Raw genomic sequence first — 18,943 nt, 5'->3', positions numbered from 1 at the left:
TATATGTGAGCTTCTCCACGTGGTGGTACTTCTCTGGATGTGTTACAACCTGACTGAATTTGCCTAACTAGCCTCCAATGTTCTTAGTGCTTGGAGGTGCTATGGTCACCCTCCCCCAAGGAATTGCATAAAATCCCTAGCCCACAATGATACACATGGTTTAGATACAATAAATGCTGCATCTTGGCAGGGGCTTAGACTAGATCACCCTTGTGGTCCCTTCTAACCCTCTGATTCTATGATCCTAAAACTTAATACAGTGTATTCTCCCAAAGACTTTGCCGTAAATGGCTATATCTGTGTCACTTATAATATAGGATTGTGACAATATACAACTGGTGAATAAGCAGGCAAACGGGGGCATAGGAGACTAGGCTAACAGTAAAGACAGGTACAGGGGCATACATTTTTAGTCACAATGATCTCATTAATTGAAACCGATCATCAGTCTGACCTTGCACAAATAAACTGATGATTGTCTGAGTCCATCAGCAACAGATAATACAAACCTACAGGATAGAAGATGCAGCTCACCCTGTTTATTGTAAAAAGCATTTGTGAATTTTTCCATGTATTATTTGTCAAGCCCCACACAATCCCCTTGTGGGATGGATTCCTCTGTAATCAGAACACTCTTCTCCAGCAGGCTGTTTCATCTTAGGAACCATCCGGAAGTGAAATATCCTTTCCCAGATCTCCTCCCTACCTTCCTAACAAACCAGCCCCTCAATGCTTGGTTCTCAAAAAATCTCATTATGTGAACCCTCCAGGATGGACTTTGCTGAACTGTGGCAGTCTGTGGGTCACTATACTGCTCTCCAGTGTAGTTGTACTTTTACCATCATATATTTGGTTGATTACTCAACATCTCTGCTCAGTTAAGAGGAATTTCCCTGTAGGTATCCTCCTGCCCCAATTTCTTCCAGTAAGTAGGTTCCCTGTGCCTCACAAATCTGCCAGTGAAACTCCCAAAATGGGAAACTTCAAGTTCTTTTAATTTCATGATTTCACACATCTTATTCATGTATTTGGAAATGGATTCATGTAAAGAGCAATGAGCCTGCTCCTGCTGCCATAGGAATCAATGGCAAAACTCCCATTGATCTGATTAGCAGATTTAGACTCCAGTAATAGTTGTCTCTCTCTGGCTATTCAGTGGGGTTTCCACCTTAAAAAGATTGTTCACATGCTCTGCTCTGGCCATGTTTACATTAAATGAGCATCCCTCCAGCCTACCAACTTATTCACTCATTAGGTTTTTTGCTTAGAACCATTCAGCCTTGCTGTTTTGATTTTGTAATAGGCCAAACTCCAAGTACTAGCAGCATAAACAAGATTGCATGGCTAATGATTTGTGAGCTTGGCCTGAATGCAATTTACTGCAGAAATTCCAGTCTATGAGACTTTGTAACCTGCTAATAAAGCACTTTTGGCAGAGTCTGTACAAACAGAAAGAATTTCACAGCCTCCCATTCTGGGTTTCTCTCACTGTCCAAACTTACAGTGATGCTGCTTTTCAATGTAGCTTAAACATCAAGTAACTCTGTTATAATTGGGCCATGTTGTCTCTTTCTCTTTTATTTTAAAATTGATTTATTGTTCAGTTAAATTTCATAAGGTAGCCAGAATCCACAGGTGCCTTATAAATAAAATGTGAACATTTCTACCAAGTATCAATAGCAATTAGTAGTTGTAATATTGTGTCAATCTACGTAGGAACCGCGGAACTTGTGAGCCAGATATATGCCTGTGCTGATGCAGGGTGAGAAAAGACATCTTTCCTCTCCTCTATTCAACAGCTGTGGGGGCTGATTTGGCCACCCATACAAACTAGAGCAGTCCTAAATTGCACCTCTGTTGCAGTAGCCTCTATGAAGCCACTGTATAGTGCAGAATCAGTGGGTTGCAGATCCACCTTGGGCACACAACACCCTCCTTTGGTTCACCCTGAAATGCCCTGTGCAACCTGAGCTGCTGCTGCAAAGCTGGCAAAGAGCTGGTGCATGTGGTTTTGTGCCTGGTGCAGTGGTCCTTTATGCTGGTGGGGACATCCCCTAGGTGGATTTATATCCATCCCCCCCCCCTTACTTACATCCAGCTGAGTTGGTGGAAACAGGCCACAGACAATGATGAACTGGACCCAGTGTAGATCATTTGCAATGAGCAAGCAGGGGATAGAGCACAAACCTAGAAGTCAGGAGACCTGGGTTTTATTAGTGACTCTGCTACTCAATATTTGACCTTGGGCATGTCAGTGTGTCCTCATCTGTCAAATGGAGATATATTTTCACCTGCTTTTTGAAGAGCTCTGAGATCCTAATAATTTTAAGCTGCTAGAGATTCCCTACCAACCTTATGGGCCACTGCTACTGTGGCACCTTAAAGTTTCTCTTTCCCCCCCTCACCTGCCTTACCTTCATTTCCAGCCCAGCTCACACAGGAGCGAGGGGAATGAGTGGATGGGTAACCAAATGCACAAAAAGTGAGCTTCTCTGATTCATTTATTTGTGCACCCCAAATTGCTGAAATTCTGAAGCTCAATATTGATTCATGGAGTTTTTTAGATTTGGAGGCCAGTCTAATGGTGTTAAAGAGAGAAAGTTTATCTGTGTCATTCATATATACAGTCCACTCCGAGGTTTTAGTTGTGATGATGAGGAAATGTCTGGTTATCCATGTCTTTGTGTCAGACTCAGAAACCTCTTCCAAACAGGGCATTAGCTGACACAGGCAGACTGCTAGCTGGACAAACACTGTCCTGTGTGTCACGTTCTAGTAAATACCTGCATTTGATTCCAAAGGGCTCCATTGATTAAAACTGGCTCTCACCACAGGCCAAGAGAACAATCACCACAATGGGACAGTGAGCCATTAAACATTACTATACAAAAGTACTGTTGGGTCCTTTAGTTTTGTTGTTCTTATTGTTCAAATCTGGAAAACTACCCATCAATCAGTCCATAAGCTCTGCAGGCAAGATACACTGAGCACTGGATCAAACACTGCCACTGAATTCATTAATACTTGCTATTGAAAAAGAATTAAAACCAACAGGGACTGTGTAGTATTTGATCTCTGCTTCCCTCTGTAGCATTTATTTCTCGTCTGTTTCAAATGCACTGAAATGGGCATATGAGATAGGAGGAAGAGCCTAGGACTCTTTGATAGGACAATTCCTACAGCGCTCATATTTCTAGGGTCCCAGACACAATGGATGGGCTTGCATGGAACCTAACCTGTCTGGATGTTTGGTCCATTGGGTTTATTTATAGTCAGACCATGGCAAATGTTTTTGGCACAAACATAAATCCATAGCAGTTAAGACTGTTGAGGTTTGTAAAATTCAGAGTAAAACCAGAGTGGAAATAAACCCAAGTATTGTTAGAGCTTTTATTTGGTTTGATTTGGGTTGTGCCATACATGCAGTGTACTATATATATCCTAACTAGTTTTCTGCAAAGGTATATGTATGTATCTGAGGAACAGGTATGTTTAAGAATGCTCAGGTTAGCTTTGTGGTAGTGTGGGTTGTCTTGGGAGTCAGATAGATGGCCCTGGAGCAGGCTGATGTTTGGACCCTTCACCTGCAATTGGCAGCAGGTGGGATGTCTGCTGGGTCCACACAGACCCATACTAGAGTCTATGGGGCTCTATGCAGGTGCAACAGCCTGCCCATTCACTGTCAGTTGCAGGGTCAGAGCCTTGGATTACAGTCCCTGTTGCTGGGTGAAAGTTCTGAGAATAAAGGAGGCTGAATTGTTGTGTTGTTCTTTTCTAGTCATACTAAGACCTTCTTAGAAACCTTAGCAGTGACATGTGGGAGGGTTTCTACACTCAAAAGAGTAGAAGGCATTTACATGACACCTCTGACATTCCAAATGGCTGTGTTATGAAACTGACCTGAGGAAACCAAAACGGATCTGGAGAGGGTGGGAAGACACTGTCAGAAGAGCTGATGCTGATTTTTTTTATCCCAAGCAGGCTTGGACTTACAGCTGTTCCACCTCTAATATTTGAGTATCTTTTGTTGTGTAATGGCTGTGTGGTTAAATTTGGAGATGGGACAGAACTGGGCCTTGGATATTGACCTCTCCCAATTTGGGAACAAGAGGGCATATTTAAGGTTGAAATCCTGGGATCTGAGTCTTCCCTCACATTTTCAGTTCTGGGCCAGATCCCAAATCAGAAGGGGCCTATTTCCTGGATCTGGTTCAAACATGGCTGAGATCTTGCAAGAAAAGAAATTTTAGTGAGAGTTTGGCACAAAATATTGGAAGTCTCACAAGACCAGCTATACCATCATCTTGTGAGACTACTTCAAGAACAGCTTTTTAGATTTTGACACCAACAAATCTGAACCTGAATCACAGCCCAGATTTGGTTTCAAAGTGAACTCCAAACCCCATCCTATAATTAATCTGGACCTGAATCCCACCTCTCCAGCCAACATCTATTTAAAATATACTGGAAGAAATAGAAGAGACAGAGAGAAACAGAAAGACATAACATTTTAACTTCCAGTGAAGAGAATTGTGTTCATGTGATCTTATATGCGTTCTTCTGCTTGCAAAGATGAACTCAAAGTCCATGGGGTGGAATTTAAACCACGGTTGCTGAGCTAACCGTAGGCACACGGCGTTACTATGGAAAATTCCTGATTAAAGTCTACAAAGAATTTCTGATGCAGAGGCTGTTTATTAATAGGTACCTCAGCCTCGCATCTGACATTGACAATTCTGCCCTTTAAACACATCATTTTGCAAGCAGCATGATAAAATGCTGCACTTTTTTTGTGCCGAGGGAGAGATTGTCCCCTCCCTTCCCCCATGCCTCTCTCAGCTGTAACCCCTACAGTTTGCTTTGCTAAGCACAGGAACAAAAACTGCAACCATGAAATTATTTTAACTAGACCATTAAAAATATTGCAGAAGTGATGCAGAAAAAAAATCCTCGCTTTAAACTAACTAAACAGCACTATGTGTCCTTCGTGTAGTTTCTAGGGTTTTTCTGGTTCACTCAGTTTCAATAGATACATAAGGACTGGAGCCAGGGCTCCTGAATGACTAGCTCAGAACAAAAGCAGGTCTCCTGAGTCTTCCTGACCAGCCAGCAAATTGAGGGAAAGTTATTTTGGGTTAATCAATGTACTTCAGTTACAATCACATTTAGCCTCTAACAGAGAAGGCTGCAAACAAGGAATTACTGTTCTCGGCTCAAAGATGGATAGGACAGGGAAGTGTCACTGGCCAGACTATGCTCTCCTCAGTGCTTTTTTAAAATATGTCCTGAATTCAGTTCTGCAATTTCAAGTATCCTCTTCATTTTCATTTTTCTCCTGCTTTATTTATTTATTTGTACTGGGAGTCTGGGAAATTATTGGCAGTTGGTTGAAAGTCCCTATGGGGGAGAATTCTAGCTGTGTCCTAGCTGGGACTGCCATATGGAGCCAGAGTAATTATGATCAGTATTCAGTTTTCTGATAGTAAAACTTTGGATTATGCGGGAGAGGTCTCTAAACGCTTGTAGTTTAAATCACTTGGGGAAGGCACTATCATGAGCAGAACCTCCTGAGGGACAGGCATAATGGTAGTTTGGTACTTTGGGCCAGATTTTCAGAAGAACTGGTCATCATGTTGACTGATCAGCTCTTTTGAAAATCTGCCTCCAGAGGAGGACGCTGAGCACTGGAAGATCTGGCCCTGAGATCTGGTCCATGTACTAAGTTTAAAGGGGTCCTACTGCCTGCTGTTTCTGCCCCCATCACAAGATGTCTATGCAAATGCTATATAGCCCTGGAAACCCCAGCCTGTCATATTGGTTCCTCAACTGCTGCGTCTACAGTAGTGTCTTATCTGCTTCAACTCCTCCTTGCCATGCAAATATGTGCTATTCTACCACAAAACATGCCAGATAGTGTAAACCCAGGCATATGGATATGCCTCCATCCCCATGCAAATCTGCATCTCCACCCTTTTAGACTCCTAACCATCCTTCTTTCTAGTGAAGATCCAGCCTCTTTAAACTTCCAGTCAACTTCTTGGTCCTGATGGGGGACAAACAGCCTGTTTCCACTCCTTCTTTCAAAGCCCAATCCTTCATGATCCTGAGAACTCTCAACTCCTGCTGAACTCATGGAGCTGCTTGGGCTCTGTGGAGCATGATGAATGGTTTCTTTAGCTGAGCTGCTGCAATTAAAAATGGGATGTGTATGTTTTAAGTGCTTTGCTGGATCAAAGCCAAAGAGCTCAGCACCTTGCAGGTTCAAGCCCAAGGAGAATAAGGCCCCTCACCGCTGGTCTTGTGACTTACAATCTGCTGAAGGTGAGTGAAAACACATGCACACCCCCCTATCGTTACAATGTTGCTATAGTTATTTTGTTGTCTCTAGTTCTCTAAAGATGGATAGGAACTTCTGTAGGCGGAGCCTTCTGTTTCAGAGATTTATAATCCATCTGTTCTGGGATTGTATGTGCGCTTTCTCTAGTTCAGTTCCTTCTGTTAATTGTGTGTCGAGTAGCTGTTCAAAAATGTCTTTATCTGGATTTGCTTATGCAGTACTTGTAGAATTCTTGGGTGGACGCCATCACTCAGAATCTCTTTACTTTCTCAAGCGTGGCTTTCTCTGCTTATTGCATTCTGCAAGGGTTGCTTCAGCTCCTCTAATTCTGCACTTAGAAGAGAATTAATTTTGTTATCTGTTCTCCCCCTTTCCTCCTCTTGCCTCAGCTTCTCCTTAAGTAGCTTCCTTTCAGTTTCTTTGGTAACAGTCCATTCAGCTTTACCATTTTTAGAGAAGAACTTGAAGCAAGTTCCAGACCTTGAGCCTGCGCTAGTTTGCTTTGGGTCTGACGTTTAAGTCTTCAAGTTTTGCTTTCTTGAGCCCGCATCAAAATGAGAAACAGAGATGAGTCTTGAACCTTTGATAGACTTGCTCAACTAATTACAAGTGGATTTTGAAGGCTAGTCCATATACATTTGAAACATAGAATGTCTTTGTGCATGGATGGAATGGCTTCCATGTTGCTGAGTTTGTCTGGTTTGTGGTGTCATGTTGCATGTGAAAGATTTTCTGGACTCAGAGAAACTCAGTCCTTCAACATCCAAATTTCCACAACATCTAGCTTTAGAAGCACCTATAAGGAAGCAGGGAAGAACACAGGCAAACCTGTCAGGTCGAAAAATTCAACTTGGCTTTTCCCTCTGATGTCATTGGTGTTACTCTGCCAACACTGAAAGACTTGACCCATTAAAGTAATGTCAAGCCCTAAACATTCAAAGCATTTCACAGGGTTGTTAGCTATGTGACTCCTTATAACCAATGGGAATACTCTATGCAATTACTTGAAAGTCTAGGAGATTAAAGTCTAATTTCAACTGAGATGAGACATAATACGCACTTCTGAGAACTGATGCTCTGTCTTTAACTCCCCTTCCCCTCTCCTTCTATGAAAGTATAGTGCATGGTGGTTAGAGAAAGGAACTGGAAGTGCCAGAAATCCTTGGTTCTATTCCCTGCTCTGCCATCGACTCACTGTATGACTTTGGGGTTAGTCTCTTTACCTCTCCATGCCAAAATTTCCCCATCAGTAAAATGAGGATAATAACACAGAGGGATGTTGTGAGATCCCCAAACTAGGGGACACAGAGGAACATCTTGGGAGGTCGTGTCTGAGGCCCGGGCCAGCTCCCACAGGTGGCGGGGTGGGAGTGCCACCCAGCTCTGCTTCTGGCCCCAGCGCTGGCTGCCAGACCCGTGCCTGGCGACCCCGCTGGTGGCCCCACACCCAGGGCTCCATTCCCATCCCTGGCTGCCGGCCCTGCGCCCAGGGCTCCACTCTTGGCCCCACCCCAGCTGTGGTCCAGGCTGTGGTCCTCTTACCCCTGTCTGCGTCCCCTCTCCCGAGCCGCAGCCCTGCTTCCAGCCCTGGCAGGACTCAGGGGGATGCAGACAGAGGTAAAGGGGGGCACGACTCTCAAAAGTTTGGGGACCACTGCAATACAGAGTGAGCGGCAGATGATGTCCTAGGTGTGATCCTGGATTTTCTAGCTTTTAGATCATGCATCTCTCTCCCCCTTAATGTTATCTTAACACAGTTGTTTATGATTCTTAATACAATGGGCATTTTATTTTATTCCGATAAATAGCTCTAATTAGATTAAGCTGCTTCAGATTAAGCCAGTCAGATTTCTCAACTGAAATTGACACTTTCATTCTTATTGTGTCTTCATTATCGGATTAAATCTTGATCAAGAGGAATCATTTCCTGAGGCAGTTTTATAACAGGCACAAAACAAAGCTCTGTGTACTGTTCCCTGCCACTCTCACGTGGGAGGCATTGCATATTATAGCGAGATACTGAGATGTTTAGTACAGTCATCTGCAAACTTGCTAGCCAGTGGTCAACAACAGCTCCCTGTGACTGAAAGCTGTTGCCATCAAAATGTATTTTTAGACTTGTATATTCTGAACACCTCACAAACATGCATGAATCTCGCTGTTCCACCCACAATTTTCTCACTTTTTGCGGAAGAAAGGCTCAGGGGTGACTATGTAGAGAGACTGAACTCTCCCCACAGACCTCAAGATGGTCCCTTCAGGTCAGAATTAAAGTATGTTCTCTACTGCCAACCCCCAAACCTTTAAAAGTCAAAAATGAGGCCTCCCAAAATCATGACGTTGGCCTAAAAGTCGTGAGATTTAAAAAAAAAAAAAAAAGGTTCGGGGTTCTTTTTGTTTGCCTTCTGATTTTAAAGCTTTAGGGTGCACGTAGGTCATGCTTTCAGGGTATTCCTGGTAATCATGCGTAAGGCTACGATTGTGTCACGAAGGTCATGGAAATCACGGAATCACTTCCATTGACCTCAGTGACATTTTCTGCCCCAGGGCTGGAGCTCCCAGTCAGTCCCACCCCTGCAGCTCCCAGCCCCCGCTCTGGTGGGGGGACCTCGCCCTCAACTGCCCAGTTGCGGCAAGCGGCAGGGGGCTGAGACTCTCAGTTAATTAGAAGCATCCAGGAGCTGGGGCTTCAAGAGGAGAACCAGATATCACAAATTGTTGATGCTGCAGGTTGGTGGGGCATGTAGGTGAACATGCACTTCTGCGGGGCTGTCTCCTCCTGAGAGTCCCTACTAGATTTTCAAAGGCACAAATGGGAGTTAGGTGCCCAAATTGTGCTGCTATCTCCCTTCTGCACCTTTGAAAATCTCTCCGTAAAACAGCTCATATTACTAACTGCAGCTGGGTTATAATCCCATTTCAGATAGTCCTGCTTGGCATTGGTGCCCATGACAGCCAACGTTCAAAACCAGCATTGTAGGTTGGCAGTTGGCCAGAAGCACAACTTTCTCCCACCTCTGCTGAGGAAAGGGAAAAGCAGCTCGGTATTTAAAGTCCCCATGCCCCTCCTTCCACATCACTTCATGTCTAGACACTCACCTGGGTCCTCCCCTCTCCCATATATTTGAGAGAGGGGTACTAGAGCCCCAAACTGCTCATTTGGGGCCTATTCCTTGGATAGCACTAGGAGAACCATATTTCACTGCTCAGTCAAACATCTATGGGCTTTATCAGGGTTCAGTGTGACACACAACACTCACCACTGAGTGTAGGATTGGGGCCTAAAACAACATTCAGTGGCCTAGATACTGATATAACCATCCTCAGCACATCATAGGCTTGCTGCCGAGTGCTAAAAACACCCCTTCCCCAGCCCCCTTTTAAGGGCTGTAATGGAGAGGAAACAAATAGGTGGGCCGTGGACTTTCTCTGAATTACGTATTTTGAGAACAAAAGGTGCAGGAGGCTTTCCTGCTCCATGCCATATGTGTGGCAGGCAGAATATGTTGAACTTCTTATTGGGACTGTGCGGGAGGAGGAGAAGGTGACAGCTCAGTCTCTAATGGACTGGTTTACCCAGTTTTTTATTGTTTTGGATACACTCAGGGATGCTGCAGTGACTCAGACTAAATTGCTGCTTTGTCTGAGAGACACGTTTTCTCTGGGTAATGAGTCGATCTTAGCTCTGATTAGATTTCACTGCAATAATAATAACCAATGAGTGTTGGCAGCAATGGGGGTGGTGGGGAGGGTTAGTTCAACATAAAACATGGAGAAGAACTTGCACGACAAAGGGATAGTAGAAGAAAATGAATTAATCACCACTCCAGCTGATCATACAAAGTTGCGTTGTTCTTCCTTCAGTCAGACAATTCCTTCAGTCTTAGGCAGACTGGCCTCCAGCAGCTCTGGGGATCAGAGGAAAGTACAAGTGATTTATACAGCCACATTTGCCCTGCCTCCCTACTCCAGCTGTGCCAGGCAAGGCTCCAGTACAGCTGGGGGTCTAAGCCATAGTGTGAAACTTGCCCAAGTGCGGAGGACTGGTGCAAGGCCCCCTGCGTTAGTTAAACCCTGCATAGGGGCTGTTTGAGATGTCCGCCTACTGAACGCACATCAGTACAAAAGACCTCACTGAGGCTGGACCAGCACCAGGCCAGGATCTTTGGATCTGTGCTTAAGCTAGTATCTTGTACAACCAGCACAATATGACTGTCACCGCTATTTAAGCCCATATGGAATAGCAGGTACAGCAGAGGCTGTCAACATCCCACAGCATGGCCCTGGTTTGAGAAATTGGTGAGGTGGATTTCACCCTCTGCTCTCCAACATATAAAAGCCCAAGTTAATTTCACCCTCACTTCTATATTCATTTTACATGTTATGATTCACTAAGGTACAAGAGAAAACTCTGTCTCAGGCAAGCGTGACGTAAGAGTACAGATGGGCAAGTAATACGAGTGACATTTTCGGCTGCCATAAATTCAAATGGAAATCCCTATTCGATGCAGCCATCTTCAGTGCCCTTCTGTGATCAGTCCCATACGATTGTGTTGTGCTAGCACAGATGCTGGCAGAAAGTGAACATTAAGGTCACACAATTAAGGACTTGTGGAAAAGTCATCTTTAGTATGCTTTCCACAGGCATTCACACTAGAAAATCTTTAGTATGCTTTCCACAGGCATTCACACTAGAAAACTGTTGCTCATAATTTTACTCAGCGAATCACAGAACAGAAGCAATAGCATATGAGTGATGTGGACAATCGCAACTTGAATACTGAATATCAGAAAACAAGCCACAGTGTAAAGAAAATGCACATTGTCACTATTTTGAATAATAAATATATCTGATTAAAATGTCATCTATCCACAGGCGTTCTTCAAACAGAGCTTGATCCTTGTTCACCCAGCATGCCGGTGGGGGCTCCCTACCTCACAAGTTACATTCTCTCTGGGGCTGTGAAAGTGAGTGGTCTATCTCCAGCCCAATGCCAAGATGAAGTCTGTTTCAGGCCCATGCTTCAGGGCACAATTTACTGTTCAAACACACCATTTCAGGAGTAACACCAAAACAAAGCAATTCCTCTGACCGACCAGGCCTGCAGGTTCTTCCTTTGCCTCTCTGTCCCTGGAAAGAGCATCCTTCCTTTAAATCCCCTGCTGAATCATGTGACTGGCAGGGAGTCTTTAACCCTTACCTGTCACAGGCTGCTTGTCCCTTTCCTGTGCACATAGGGAATGGGTGGGCAAGCATAGGGAACAGGTGGAGTCTTGACTTTATATCCCCAGTGCACTGACTAGCTCATTTTAGCAGGCACAGAGGCGGAGGTAAACTGCTAGTCTGACCCTGTCTCCAAGCCACAGTTCAACCTTCTGCTCCCTCGCCAGCACAGCCACATGCTGCCTCCTACTCAGGGCACACTGTATTCTTACAGTCTGGCCCCCAAAGAAGTGAACTTTGTCTAATAAATGATTTGTTACAAATGATTTGCTCAGCTCCACAAAGGAGCCTGATGTGACATAGTAACTCCTCGCCCCAGCAAATATCTAGGAAAAGAACCCAATGTCACTTCTCCTTGTTCCCATAAACTATCTGGTGAGTGTGCATAACTACCTCCTTTCTAAGCCTTAAACAAACATTTGGTCAAGGAGGCCTGGCCTCCTTGTTTTGCTTACAGCGAATGCCCATGAGAGGAGCCAAGTGCCAGCTCTCCAACTCTCTGTCAATATAATACTTTCCACATCAGCCTCACCAGCTCCTGACAGGTCAGCACGCAGCATGAGTCACACAATGTGCAATGCCAGTTGGTGCTATCATTTAATGTTTTAAACAATGTTTAGTCTCTTAAGCTTTCTGTAGCATTGTGCATCTCAGTCTTGAAACAGATACAGGGATCAATTTTCTGGCTCATTTCTTGGTTTGTTGCTTCAGTCACACCACCTCTCTCTTTGCAACCCTCCACTGGCTCCCTGTTAGCCATAGCATCAAACATAAACTACTGGTCTTCACTTTTAAGGCCCTTCATGGCCTATCCCTCCCTACCTTTCATCTCTTATATGCTACTAAGATGCTGAATCCCATCTTTGCTTTGCCATAGATTCCAGTCTTCATCACCAGTTTGTTAAATTTTCAAACAAGCACCTTGATGCTCCTCTCTCATGCCGCCCCTTATGTATAAGAGGAACCCACTGTAGACATTTGCAAAACCACCTCATTATCCTCCTTCAAAGCCTTCCTTAAAATTCTCCTCTACCAAAAAGCCTGCAAAATACTCAACAATGGTTAGGCAGCTGATGTGCTATCAGGATAACCAGGATTGTCTCACTGTGTCCTTGTGCTCCTCCTGTCTGTTTGTATCCCCTGTTATCTCATATCTTATACTTAGATTGTAAAACCTTTGAGGCACCGTCTTTTTGTTGTAGGTATGTAAAGTTCCTAGCACAACAGGGCCCTCCTCCATTGTTGAGGCCCTTAGGCAACTACCGCAATATAAATATTAAGTAAGGATCTGATCAAAACTCTCACTGAAATCAGTAGAAGTCCAACCAAGTGTTTCTTTCTCTTTCTTTTTATGGTCACACATAAAAGATCTCAAAAGCCAGTTTGTTACTATTGCCATCTTGCTTTTACCCATGTGAGTTCTGTCATGGTTTCACAGATAGAGGTTAATGCTGGCCATATGGAAGCTGGAATGCCAAGCTCTTACATGGTTTTGGTTTCTACTAATTTCTATAGATTGTGATTTCTAGTAGTTTGTTTGGTTTCTTGTCGTTCTTTAGATTGTAACCTAGTCATTTCAGACATTCTCAGGACTAGTCATTTAAGATACCAAACCTTGAAATTGTTACTGGTCCCTCTGCTAAGAAGGAAGTTCTTCTTCTGGCACTTGTCTAAGACTGACAAGTGCCAATCTAGTAAGTTCCAGGAAAAAAAAGATACAACCAAAAGCTAAACTAGTGTTAAGCTAGCAGGGACCACTCCTCCATATCTGAGAGAGCTATCCTCCTTAGTCTGGAAGCAAATCAGTGCTTTCCCTAAAGGGAGAACATTGTTGTGACTTCATGTAATTGTTTTTGAGCCACTCCTCTTTAATTTGGCTGAGCTGCAGCCATGGGAACTCCACCACGCCTTCGCTCTAAGGGTATGTTTTAATTGTCAGCTCAAAAGGTCTGGGAGGAAGAGGGGTGTTTTTGTACATTCCCTCTCCTTGTCTTCGTTACCCACATAACCTGAGTGTTTCTCCTTGGCAGCTACTAATCTCGTACCCGTTCTTTGTAAGTGATCTTAGTGTGAGAGCCCAGAGCAGTGTGTTTTGTATTTATCAGACTGCAGAGTAACAGATCTGGAAATTAATCAACCTTTCATTTTTTCCACTGCCTCAGGAAAGCTGCAAACTTTAAACAGTTTTTCTGAACTTATATTTCAAATTCTAGAGGGTATTTTCATGTGTCGCTGAGGGTTTTGGTTTAGTTGGTGGGTAGTTTCATATCATAGCATTACCAGCTATTGCTATTATAGCAAAGTGTCAATCGCATTTTCCATTGTGAATGCCCCCATTTTTTTGCTGGGGTTCATTTGTGAGACAGTCAGGAAGCATTATCTTCTGTCCTACAGAAAATCTCGTTAAGGCTGATATTTTCAGTACTGCTTAGGAAATCTAGATGTACAATTCCCATTGAAATTAATGTAGTAATAAGGGAGTATTTAAAGGGAGTAGTGCATCTAAATTCTTTAGGCAGCTTTGAAAAGTCTCACTTTTTTGTAGTAAAGGAATAATAATCTTTTGGGTGGCTTCAGAAGCCCAATTTTAAGTCTAGAATTCTGTTGACTCTTGACCCTTGGTATAGTTTGGTGCCTTCAAAAAACAGAGTAGAGATAGGCCTGAGTAGCAAAATTTGGTTCCAGTTCTGGGTTTCAAACCCTTCCCTCCTTCAAAATTCAGGAGTGGTCACATCTGGAGTTTTGGTTTAGCCCATAACACAGATGGGGCCAATAAAAAAATTGGCTTCAGATTTAGGTTTGGATTATGATTTTTGAAGTTTGAGGGTGGTAGACCTGGAGTGTTGGTGTGAGCCCATCTCGAAAATAAACTAAGCTGAGGAGCTGTCAAACTGAAAAGCAAATGCTGTAGGTATGGGAGGGAAAGGTGAGGATACTTCATACTTATGATACTTCATCATACTTCTAACTGTGCAGGGCTCTTCTCAGGATCTGTCAGTGGCCCTTTAACTATATAAAGGAAGATCTTCTTTCCCCATCCAACCAGGAGATGAGTGGACCAAGAAGAGCTGGGCAATTTTTTCAATAAATATTTTACTGGCCAAAAAATACAGTTTTGGGTCATCCAATATGGGTCAAATTTGGCAAATGTTTTCAGGCGAATAAAAATGGGGACAGGAGAATTTTGAAAATTTCATTTTGAAATGATTGTTTCTAAATTTAGCTAGATTTATCTTTTTTTAAAAAAATGTTAAAAAGCATCCAGAAATGAAACACAATGTTTCATTTTGTTCAATCCTAAACTAAACATTTTTTGGGGTTTTTTTTGGTTAGCCTCTGAATTGAAAAAGTCAATAATTTGCCCTGCTCTAGTGCCAGGCCTCTGCCAGCCTATGGAGTAAGAGTGTAGAAAAGGATTCTTTTGGGCAAGCAGGCAAGGCATAGAAACTCAAAAGGCAGGGGATGCTGCAGGTAAGGACAGAGGTGCACAAGCATAAAATGTGAATAAGGCCAAGGACGGGAATAGCAGAGGGTGCCACTATGCATGACAGAGATATTCCACAAAAAGAACAGGAGTACTTGTGGCACCTCTCTGAGGTGCCACAAGTACTCCTGTTCTTTTTGCGGATACAGACTAACACGGCTGCTACTCTGAAACCAGAGATATTCTGGCAGAGCTGCATGGAGCCTTAGAACTGGAAAAGCAGGTTGAGTTGGGTGGGGGTTTCAGGACTGGAATGGTAGAAGGTGCTACAGCTCAGGATTGAGGTACATCAGCTAAACTGTGTTGGGGAGGAGTTCATAGAGCCTGCCTGTGCAGTGCCTACAATGATTTGCAAAAGTACAATCCATTCCTCACCGCTCTGAGCACTAAATTTCATTGCTCAATCATCACATCCCAACCCTTTGTGTGCCACCCACCTTTTATGTCTTGCCTTTTACATTGTAAGCTCTGTTATAATTTAACATCTATATTGCATTAGTACCTAAATGCCACAGTTTGTGTTTGATGCAATGGAAGGGAGCCAATGAAGGAACTTAAAGACTCAGTGCCATAGTCAGAACAAGACAAGGAGATGATCTTAGCAGCAGCATTTTGAATGGATATGAAAGGGGTGAGGTTGCAGGCACGAAAGCCAGAGAGGAGGAGATTGCTTAGTCAAGGCATGAGATGATCAGAGCTTGCATAAGAGTTTTAGCAGTGTCGGCAGAGAGGAAAAATTGAAGCTTGGAGATGTTGTGCAAGAATATATGGCAAGAATTAGACACAGCTTGGATGTCTGGGTCAAAGGAAAGGGCTGAGTCAAAGATGAAGCCAAGATTATGGGCTTGAGCAATGGAGAGGGTGTTAGTGTCCTCTGAAAGAGAAAGGCGGAAAAGCAGCGGGTTTGGGACGAAAGGTCATTAACTTGGTTTTGGCCATCCTGAATTTCAGTGTAAAGTTGGCCAGGAACTGTCATTTGTTATATGTGTGTACAGTTCTTAGCACATTGGAGCCCCCACCTGTTTGAAGCTAGGTGCTACTGTTGATAAGGGTAAGGACCACAGTGTGAACCCTCCAAAACTTGGAGGCAGGGGAGTATTTAAAATGAAATCCAGAACTGAACCACCTCTCCTTACAGTTACACAAAACCTCCCCAGTGCTTTTTTTCCCATGCTCAAGCCATCTGTTTTTCCCCATTTCACCAGAAAAAAAGCTTACCCTAGGAAAGCATTACAGTACATGTCACTTAAGTTTTGTTTACACTGCAAGTACAAGGAGTATACATGACTTGAGTTAGCTCACCTACATAAAATAGCAGTGAAGACACAATAACTCAACTTTTAATTCAGGTTAGCAGCTCGAGTTCAACCCCAGGTACCCCTATGGGCTTGAACCCAAGCTGTTAACCCAAGCTAAAAGCAGAGTCTCCACTGCTATTTTAGCCCAAGTTAGCTCTCACAGGTTAGCTAACCTGAGTTAAGAACACATCTCTTTTTGCAGTGTAGACGTTCCTACACAAATGGGGTGGCTAGGTGGCAAGGTAAGCAGCTATTTAACATCCCCAGATTTTACTCTTCTCCGGGCCTGATGTGTGAGAAAGGTTACTCAATCCATCAGAGTTTTGCAATATTTTCACCCAAACCAACAAAAACAACAACAATGGGTGCCATCCCATTGTGGAGTAGGAGCCCTGGCAACTGAACAGCATGTAACCATGTTGGAAATCATTAAAGAACAAGGTTGCATGTGAGTGGTTTTAAATGATAAACCAGTCAGGTCAGTCTCAACCTAAAAGGGATCCAGGCACACATTGTACTGGGAAGAGAGAAATCTGAGCCAGCTGTCTGAGCATTCCGTACGTCATAATCGCCCCAAGATGACTTGTGAGACTGGGGACGGTTTGACGAGACCGAGGGGCATGGAAACAGCAAAGAGGAAAAGCAATCCAGTAAAATCAAAACAAATTTGGAGGTTGCTAAACCTCTTCGTTTGCACAGCTATGCCAGGTGCATCAAAGACAAAGCTCTGCTGAGAAGAGAGGGAGTTGCTCTTTGTTGAACAGCCAGTTGATTTTTCCCCCCTGAAATTTCCACAAAAAAATGACAGAACTTTTATTTCAACATGCCCTTTTTATTTGGCCAGCTTTTGACTAGCTCCTGATCGGTCATGTCTCAAGACTTCAATTCAAATTCTTCCTCTGCATATATCAAGTGAATGTTAATTAGTAGGGTCAGCATAGTTGTCCATCTATGCACATCACAAACTCACCACATACACATGGCTCAGTTGATAGTCTCCGCTCAGGAAAGACCCAGGTCTGAAATATCAGGATCTCCAGGGATATGTTGCAGGTCAGGGCTGACATGCATTGATAGAATGCTATTGAGTGTGCGGGCACAGGATAGGAATAGCAATGAAAGTGCCAGTCTAGAGAAATAGCTCTTATTTCTTATGTACATATACACCTGAGCACTTCAATCTTTAATGCAGTCATCCTCCCAACACCTTGTGAGGTAGGGCAGTTATTCCCTACTTTACAGTTATCCCCTACTATTACCTCCACTTTACAGATCAGGAACTGAGGGTGACTTCCCCAAGGTCACACAGGGAGTCTGTGGCAGAGTAAGGAATTGAACCTGAATCTCCCAAGTCCCACATAGCACCCTAGCCACTAAACCATGCATGTTGTGGGCCAGGATTAAAACAATAATGCAGCTCTTATATAGCACTTTTCATTCATAGATTTCAAAGTGCTTTACAAAGGAGGTCAGTGTCATTTTACCGATGAGGTAACTGAGGCATGAGAAGTGACATGACTTGCCCAAAGCCATCCAGCAGGCCAGCGGCAGAGCTGGGAATAGAACCCAGATCTCCTGGTTCACTGCTGTATCCACTAGGCAACACTTCCCCCTGTTTTGTTTTAACAGTGTGATGTACAGGAAGACATGAGGGCACGACTGTTGAAGCAATTGGTACTTTGCGTCAAGGCACAAGATCATCTTGTCCAGGTATTTATAGAGCACCCATTGACAGAGCTGTGAGTGTGGAAAAGCATACATAACACTAGGTCCTGTTAGCTTTAGCCAGTGCAAAAAGCCCTTGCTTTTAGGAACATTAAATGAACTACAACGTAAATAAATGAAAATGAAGAGTTCTCTCTTGCTATTGTGTTGCAGGCATCGTTTGTTAGATGCTGCTGTACTGTGGAGTCCTTATCTCTCCCTCCAGATAAACTAAATCAGGACTCCTGAGGCTGACTCTCCTAGAGTGTTCTCATCTGCCAGAGATTTAGCTGCCCTTTTCTTGTATGTTTTGCTAGAGAGTGATTTTTAAAAAAAATCTTACTTTAACCCCCAGCACACTCATCATTCATGGCTTACACCCTTCGGACATAAAGGTCTGAGGAGGGATGCTCCAAGGTCTTTTGTTCATGTTGATGAACTTTACTTTCCATAGGCAGCGACAGGATCTCTGTTAAACACAGCTGCTTCAGCCATGCTAAAAAAGTGGTGCCTTGTGTAGGGTAGAACCTGGAACAGCTCACAGACAGATCTGTGACTCCCACCTCTTCCCATGCCATTACAGTAATTAGACTTAGCTCCCCCATCACTCTTGCTTTCAGTATTCTTTTAATGGGGCTTAATGAGCATTCAGCTGTTGAAACATGAATCAAATGTACAAATTACACTTGAAGTCACTGCGGAAAATCAGTTGACTGTGATTTTGAGCCCCAGTGACTTTTCTCACTCTGCAGGGGTATTTGGTCCAGAGACATGGAAAAGGCAGGTCCCAGGTGGATAAATGAGGCTTGGATTTTAAGTTCAGCTGGAGGAAAATTTGGTGAGACATCATTGCTTTTTTAGCTTGAAGACATTATCTACTCATCCTGCTGATTTAT

At 43.6% G+C, this 18,943-nt stretch overlaps 1 protein-coding gene and 1 long non-coding RNA gene across 4 annotated transcripts in view; one reads left to right on the top strand and one right to left on the bottom strand.

Annotated features, from left to right (window-relative positions):
* CPEB4 (cytoplasmic polyadenylation element binding protein 4) overlaps positions 1–18,943 on the top strand; it is a 187,295-nt gene that overhangs the window by 87,334 nt on the left and 81,018 nt on the right. Inside the window, exon 4 of one of the 3 annotated variants that reach the window (XM_084636780.1) lies at positions 17,973–18,053. The exons of the other annotated variants lie outside the window; for them this stretch is intronic. Coding sequence (XP_084492906.1) covers positions 17,973–18,053 — 81 coding nt within the window. The remainder of the gene's footprint in view (positions 1–17,972; positions 18,054–18,943) is intronic. 3 annotated transcript variants of the gene reach the window in all.
* On the bottom strand, positions 4,498–11,773 carry LOC311525046. The gene is made up of 3 exons (XR_014712662.1): positions 11,539–11,773; positions 10,160–10,245; positions 4,498–7,133 (listed from the first exon to the last, which is right to left on the bottom strand). It is a non-coding gene; the product is annotated as an uncharacterized lncRNA (long non-coding RNA).

The sequence above is a fragment of the Lepidochelys olivacea genome, assembly GCF_965140295.1.
Source record: "Lepidochelys olivacea isolate rLepOli2 genome assembly, chromosome: 8".
Classification (NCBI taxonomy): domain Eukaryota; kingdom Metazoa; phylum Chordata; order Testudines; family Cheloniidae; genus Lepidochelys; species Lepidochelys olivacea.
Note: the sequence above shows the minus strand (reverse complement) of the source record. Positions and strands in the feature narration are given on the sequence as shown.